Here is an 8169-nt window from a genome sequence, read left to right as displayed (position 1 = left end):
AAGAAGAAGAAGAAGAAGAAGAAGAAGAAGAAGAAGAAGAAGAAGAAGAAGAAGAAGAAGAAGAAGAAGAAGACGACTACTAACTCTAGCAAGGAAGTGAAAAACATCTATAGTAAAAACACTAAACTATAAAAAATAGGAAATACAAAGATCTCCACTGTTGATGGACCAGATTTAATATTGTAAAAATGGCTATGATACCAAAACCAATTACAGATTCAATGTGATCTCCATCAAAATCCCAGTGTTTCTTCACAGAAATCAGGAAGAAGAAAATTCAAATAGAACCACAAAGGACCACAGATAGCTTAAACAAGCTGAGCTAAGAGAAAATACTAGAGGTACCACTGTACTTGACTTCAATTCAGTTGTGTAGGAGAGAGCCATGGTGGACAAAGATGTCAAAATAAATTATCAGAGAGAAGGCGGCTTCCTCAAGTGGCAGTGGCCGACTGGACAGCCACGCACAGAAGAGTCTAGATCTTTATCTCACCCAAGTGCATCAAAGACCTTAATGTGACACCTGAAACTCTAAAGGAGAAAGTACAGAAAACACTTCAAGATAACTGCAATAGGCAAAGACTCTGAACAGCAGGACTCCAGTCACTCAAGAACTAACACCAGCAATTAACCAGAGACTTTATACAAAGTCTCTACATAGCAAACACAAAAGGATGGTCTACAAAATGAGATAAAATCTGTCAGCTGTACCTCAAAGGTCTAATACCTATTTTAAGATTGAACTGTTTTATTACATTTACTTGTTTAGTTTGCGTGAGTACAGTTGTTTGTTTTCTCTCTCTCTCTCTCTCTCTCTCTCTCTCTCTCTCTCTCTCTCTCTCTCTCTCTCTGTGTGTGTGTGTGTGAGAGAGAGAACATTCATGTGTTAACATACCATAGAGTATGTGTGGTGGTCAGAAGATAATTTGCAAGTGCCTCTGCCTTCCCCATGTGGGTCCTCAGGATCAAACTTAGGTCATTAGGCTTGGTGGCAAGCATACTGGCCTGCTGGACCATCTCATTACCCTAATATCTTTTACTACAGTACACAAAGAAGCAAAATACTAAATAATGAGAAATCAAACAATCTATTCAATAAATGGGCTACTGGAGTGAGCAGACAATCCTCAAAAATTAAATACAAATGGCCAATAGATATATGGGGAAATGTCTGATATCAGCCATCCAAGAAATACATATCAAAACTGCACTGAGATTCCATTTTACCACTATCAGAATGGTAGTCACTACAAAAACAAAATAACAAATGCTCAAGGTTGCAGACAAATGGCACACTTATACACTAACAGGAATGTAAGAGAGCCCATCTACTATGAATGTTAGTATGTACATTTGTCTTAGTCAGGGTTTCTATTCCTGCACAAACATCATGACAAAGAAGCAAGTTGGGGAGCAGAGGGTTTATTCAGCTTACACTTCCATACTGCTGTTTATCACCAAAGGAAGTCAGGACTGGAACTCAAGCAGGTCAGGAAGCAGGAGCTAATACAGAGGCCATGGAGGAATGTTCTTTACTGGCTTGCCTCCCCTGTTGCTCAGCCTGCTCTCTTATAGAACCAAGACTACCAGTCCAGAGATAGCTCCACCCACAAGGGGACCTCCCCCTTGATCACTAATTGAGAAAATGCCTTGCAGCTGGATCTCCTGGAGGCATTTCCCCAACTGAAGCTCCTTTCTCTGTGATAACTCCAGCCTGTGTCAAGTTGACACAAAACTAGCCAGTACAACCTTTCTCAAGAAACTAAAAATAGAACTACCATATGGCCCAGCTACAAATACTACTTCTAGGTATTTACCCGAAAGACTGGCAGTTAACATATTAGAGATACTTACACATCAAAATTTGCTGCATCATCATTTTATTAGCTATGGGACTAACACGGATGCCCAAAGTAAGATTAAATATACATCACTACATACACACACATACACATGAATATTTTGTAGCCACAAAAAAGTGAGATTATGTGATTTGCAGAAAAATGATTTGAACCTGGATATAATCATATTTCTACAGATGTACAAAGTCACTAAAGAACAGACCATATGGAAACATGAAACTATAGAGGGGCACAAAGACAACTCACAGGAAGGGAATGGTGAGGAAAGGGAGGACGGACGGGCATAGGGGTCGGACAGCTCAAAGTACACTGTAGACCTGCACGAAAATGGCTTTATGTAATCCAGTATGATAAAATTAAAAAAAAAAAAAATGATCCCCTGAGTTTACTCAACCCATGCTGGTAAACTGAAGGACTTTATTTACAAATTCAGTAACTGCATGTGTTACAAACCCGACAGGAAGCTGACGGCCCAGCAACATCAGGAAGTATTCACATCTCAGCTTCAGCACACAGGCCTGTGTTACACCTCACTTTTTGAGCTGGGGTCTTCCTACCTGCCTCACTTTTCCCAACTACCCTGCATGCTGAAGGAAGCAAGACTTGGAGATGCTGGCTATTTAATCGGACTCTGGTGCTTTGCAACAGTTACTTACAGACACTGCTGGTTCTCCTCCTTCATTGTTATCTGCAGTGCTAGGAATGGAGCCCAGAGCCTCTTGCATGCTCTACCTTTGACCACATATCCAGTCCCTGTTCTCTTTTTTATGGTCCAACAAAGATCATACCTTATTAAAAACATCCTTGCTAATGGCATCCATGTTCCAGAGACACATTCTCTCTCTTTGGACCAGAGCCTCCTCTTTCTGTCGCCATTCTTCTTCCCGCTGCCTTAGTTCTGACACCGCAGTCTGTGCTTTGGCATGTTCCTGATCCAAGGACTCAGAGTTATGCAGTGCTAAGCTGCCAAGTTTCTGCTGGGCTTCAGCAAGATTCCATTTACATGCAACAGAGCTCTTCACAAATTCTTTCTGCTTTTGGCAAGCCAGCTCAATCCCGTGGCTATACATCTAAATAAAAAGTAACAACTGTATTAGCAAGGAATGAAGGCAGCAGCAACGACACAGCTGACTGTTTCCATCAAAGGGTCTCTGTATGACGTTTTGGTATACAGCATATCTGTATTCTTTGTCTACAATTGCAGTTTAGATTCATCAATTCAACTCTGAGCTTCTTTGCTCATTGATGCCCCTCCCCTGACAACTGACACTCCAGAGGCTGGCAATTGCCAGTGATTTTCACAGAGCTGACTGACAACAAACATCAGATGTGCAGGCTCCAGAGTCCTTCCCCAGAGGAGGAAAGCAAAGCTTATGTCCAGGGCATCAGTCATTGCTCCTCATCCTGAAAACCAGAGCTCTGACCCGCAAGATCTTCTTGCAGTGACCGGCCTTCACTTCAAAGTACCCACTTATTGGCTTCTAGTTTGTGTCATCACAATCTGTTATGATGTGAAAGTTCTTAATAAAAAAAAATGCTACTTAAATGATTATGTCACACAGGCACACCTTACCTCAATCCTAATCAAAACAGTGACAGTGAAATCGAGAAGTGCCAACTGGTGACTCTGCTCTGCTCAGGAGAAATTACTTTCAATATTTTCATAACTACTCATGTAAATGCAATGGGTGTTTAGTTCCTTATATTCCTTGCCTCAACAACAAAAGTGGCGGGCATTTTTTTTTTTAAGGATTTCTTGGTTAAATGTACAACTTCATACTACTTACTAAGAACCACTGCTCTTAATCTGTTCCTAGAACTGTATCATTATGGAAGCCTTTATAAATTTACATCTCAACTGTATAAATGTAATCCTACCTTTTGGTCTTCATTAGCCATTCTCTACTAGAATGATGCTTTGAAAAGAGGTGGCAGTCATGCCTCTTCCTAGAGTCTATTATTATAAAGCACAGATTCCTTAGTTCCAGTCAGTTTTACTTACTGGCTTATTCTTCCCACCCTCACAAGCCTATTATCCCTTTCCATTGATAACACTGTTCTCTATCCGATTCCTGCCCAATCCCTAAGCCTGTTCTTATCCACTCTCTCCAAATCCAAGGTATACACATTGCTATATTGGTATTTTTAACATTAATATATACTTATTTTCTCCCTGATTCCAGGCTTTGTAAGGAGTTAGAATTTAATAACTGTTTAGATGAATAAACTAATCTTTACTTTTTGAACAAACTGTTCTGGCACAGTAGTAAACCTGAGTTTTCTAGCACATTTGAGATTTCTACTGGCTGTCTGTGGACACTTGCCCTCCTGTTTCCTTATTTAGTAGTTATTTGGATTTCAAGTCCAGATACTGCCATGTCTCTAAATAACAAGTAAAACATTTATTTTTACTTCCTGATACTCTAGAAAAATCATGAGGTTGGAGAGCTGGCTCAATGGTTGAACTCATTTGTTACTCCTGTGGAGGACCTGGGCTCCATTTCCAGCACCCATATGGTGACTCACTATCGTCTGCAACTCCAGGACACCCAAAGCCCTCTTTTGACCATGGAAGGCATCAGGAATGCATGAGATGCACACATATGCACGAAAGCAAAACTCTCATACACATAAAATAATAAAATGAGTTTTTAAAAAGAAAAATTATCAATGATGTTCCACGCCTTTAACCCCAGCACTTGGGATGCAGAGGCAGGCGGATCTCTGTGAGGTAGAGGTCAGAGTGGATAGCTGGGCTACACAGAGAAACTTTTATGTCAGGGGTGGGGGGAGCCAGAAAAAGGAGAAAAATGAAGCTGTAAAACTTGATTTGTAAGAAACAAAGTATTATCAATAAAGACAATTATTAAAAGTGGGGTGCAGGATCTTGCCCTTTCCAATGATACAAAAGCAAATATTTCTCAAATCATGCCAACTACCAGAATTATGTATATTTAAATTATTCCCCATAGACTATCATATACCATTTGGTCATACTACCCAACATGGACAGAGATGACTAAGTATGCTATTGGGTCTTCTAAGAAAAAGAAGCAACCCAAGGACATGAACCTATATTAGGCACGAATTCTCCGCAGAGCTGCATTCTGAGCCCATATCAAGTCTTATTTTAATCTGTGATCATATAAAAGTTTAAAAGGACATAATTTTAGTAAACAAAAACTCTGCAAAGAAACTATTTTGGTTAAAGTCTACTGGAGCAACTTTACATCAAAAGCTCTCAAATAGCAGCCACACAGGATCCCAGCACTGAGGGCCAAGTGGGCACAGGCCCACTCCTAACCAAGAAGCAGTCTGTAATTGGTACCTGCTAGAAAGTGAAAATCACTAAGTACCATCTCCCATATTCCAGGGTGGGCAGTGCTATGCTGAGCAGTAGCTAGCCAACACAGAATGAACTCTGTGGGGTTTTTGTGGACTTTTTGCTCCATTTTAGCATTTTTAATTATTTTAAAATTTTATTTATTACTTACTTGTCTTTTGTTTGTTTATTTTGATTTCATTTGGGTAGTTTGTTTTAAGAGGGAGAACATAAAGTGGGGTGAGGAGAGTTGGGGAGGATCTGGGAGGAGTTGGGAGAGTGGAAAACAAAATGCAAATATATTGTATGAAAATTGAATTAAAAAAAAGCGGGCTGGAGAGATGGCTTAGCGGTTAAGAGCACTGACTGCTCTTCCAGAGGTCCTGAGTTCAATTCCCAGCAACCACATGGTGGTTCACAACCATCTGCAATGGGATCTGATTCCCTCTTCTGGTGTGTCTGAAGACAGCTACAGAGTACTCATATAAATAAAATCAATCTTTAAAAAATTACAACCTTTTTTTTTTGTTTGTTTTGTTTTGGTTTTTTTGTTTTGTTTTTTTTTTTTTTTCAAGACAGGGTTTCTCTGTCAAGCATCTTTTTTTAAGTCCTCAAATTCTGGCTTGCCTTTTCACACATCATTTGTTATATTGAGATAGCTCTCTGTCTCTCATATTTGATAAAAATTAAGCCAGTAATTTAAGATGGATTTTTAAAATCCTGTTGATTAAACATTTTATATTTTTAAATATTCTAACCCCCAATTTTAAGTCCTAAAGCTAGCATAACATATAAGTAGGATTGTAATAATTATATGTTCTTAGAAGTAATGACTTTGTAAACTTTATCACCATGTAAAAGCCTTCTCGTCCAAATAAAATTTTATAGTATTTCTCCAGATAGGCAGTGCAGAAGTTTCCTGAAAAGAACACGGGACTGGGAGTCATGAGTTCTAGTGGGGCCCCTGCACTGTTTAGATGACCCCAGGAGATCTCCTTTAGTGATGGCAATAGGAGCCTCCTTAGCCCCCATAACCTAAACAAATGCACAGGTAAAATAGTTTTAAAATGTTGGGTTTCTTGGATTACTTCTTCGAGTCAACCACAGTGCACTGAAATTGAGGCGGTCTTCCCTTGCCTGTCCAAATTGACACCAGCAACTTTTCAATTTCTCCCTCTGTAATACTAAGTATACACAGATGACACTAGTGATCTGTAACTAGGTGACTACTGACCCATCAGTTCTCATTTTGCCTTATTTTCCCTATGACTAGTTGGGTGGCCATAATCTGTAGTTATGAAACAGCATACTGTGTGTGAGCCCAATCATCTCATCTGACTGGTATAATTGGCCCACACTTGCCGGCAGACAATTTAAACCGGTCATCTTTAAGAAAAGCTGTTATCATATTGGACCGCCTTTTTGCAAAAACGCCTAGAAATCAGATACCTACAATCAATTTCATTGAGAAGATTAGTGTTTAGTCTATGCTTTTCAAATCTGGTTCAAAACACACCCATGTGAGAAGTCGGGAGAAGGTGATGTTCGTAGCATAGCACTGCACCCCTATAAAAGTCATAAATGGCATATCTCACTTGACAGTTTCCGAGGCAGGAAAGCTGGGTTGAAAAACACATGTAGTATCAGAAACTTCCGGAAGAAGTCTGAAAGAAAAGCCAATTCCGTGGCTGTACGTTTTTAACTGGAGACTGACGCGGAATCAAACTATGAATACAGTAAAGGACCAAGGATAGAAACGGAGGTGTGTGCCAGCGTCAAAGGCAAGGCTTACAGAATTTGCTGAGATGTCAGCGCGGCAAAGAGCACGTGAGATGTTTATGTCAGGACTCGGTGTACTATTATAGAAGTACAATCACTCTCTGTTCCTACCAACTGTGCACAAAGTAGCTGGAGCTAGTAATAAAGGCTCGGATGGAAGCACGCACCAGAGGACAAAGGGTCAATGTTATACACTTGAGCGGCCCCCAAAGCTCCACGCTGACAGCAGCAGAGAGGGGGAGGAGGAACCTCCTGCAAAGGTGAGGGGCAACCAGCCCCGGTGCAGGGACGAGTGTGCGTGGACGTGGAGGTCGGGAATGCGCGCGTGATCGCCTCCTCTCTCGCGGAAGATGCTGCCAGAGCTGGGGCTTGGCATCAGCCCCCCACCCCTCCCCGCGATGCCCGCAGACATTTCCCATCCCCCGTCCCCGGCAGAACGCAGGCCGCTCCTACCTGGGCGCCGCCGTCCGGTACCGGAGAGTAGTGGGACGAAGAGGGGGACACGTCTAAGTCACTCTCCTCCTCGGTCTCCCCGCCAGTCCTCGGGAAGCTCCAGGGGCCCGGTGGCGGCCACGGCTGCTCCATGTCCCACTGGTCCGGGCCCGACAACCGCCACCGCCAACGGCCCTGGCGTGAGTGGAACCTGCTGGGCGGAGCCAGCCGCCCCGCCGGCCACGGTCGTTACCCAGAATCCCTCTGCCGCTGGCAAAGCCGATGCACCCCCGGTGCAGGCCTGGACTGTGCCGCCGGCGGACTGCGGAAGAAGAAGTAGCCGGCCGGGACGTCATTTCCTGTGGGCGTGACCGGGCGTGGCCACGTCTGGACGAAGAAGCAAAGTCTGGAGTTTTGAGTCCGGGGAAGCTAACTAGGGTTTCGGCGGGTTCGGATCCCGGCGGTCAAAGGGTGTTGTGACTTGTCCCTCTTCTGTTTCAAAACTGCAGCTCCTTCGTGTAGAGCCGTCTAAGTCGGAGTCGAGGGGGACCGTTTTGGAAAGCACAGCCAACTTTCCTATAACTTCAAATTACCCGCGACAAGACTGTTCTCCAAACCCTGGTACAGCGGAGGAGGAGACTAAAAATAAAATACTGGGGCAAGCACGTTTGAAAAGAATTGAGTCAAGTAGTAGACATATCAGAGGGCTTTCTGTTCCTCGTGTCTTTTTAGAATCGTGAAGATCCGTGTGCTCGCTCTCCCTTTTCTTTTTGA

General features: G+C 42.6%; 1 protein-coding gene across 3 annotated transcripts in view; it reads right to left on the bottom strand.

The window, feature by feature from the left end:
* Cdc37l1 (cell division cycle 37 like 1) overlaps positions 1–7734 on the bottom strand; it is a 35922-nt gene extending 28188 nt beyond the window's left edge. For 2 of the 3 annotated variants that reach the window (XM_029531173.1, XM_021196170.2), the window contains exons 1-2: positions 7417–7710; positions 2651–2932 (exon numbers count right to left, since the gene is read on the bottom strand). In XM_029531173.1, the coding sequence (XP_029387033.1) occupies positions 2651–2932; positions 7417–7548 (414 nt within the window). In that variant the 5' untranslated portion in view covers positions 7549–7710. Of the gene's footprint in view, positions 1–2650; positions 2933–7416 lie in introns of all 3 variants that reach the window. The other variant, XM_021196180.2, reaches the window with a different exon arrangement.
* Between the last annotated feature and the right edge of the window lie 435 nt (positions 7735–8169).

This window comes from Mus pahari, chromosome 1, assembly GCF_900095145.1.
Source record: "Mus pahari chromosome 1, PAHARI_EIJ_v1.1, whole genome shotgun sequence".
In the NCBI taxonomy this organism is placed as follows: domain Eukaryota; kingdom Metazoa; phylum Chordata; class Mammalia; order Rodentia; family Muridae; genus Mus; species Mus pahari.
Note: the sequence above shows the minus strand (reverse complement) of the source record. Positions and strands in the feature narration are given on the sequence as shown.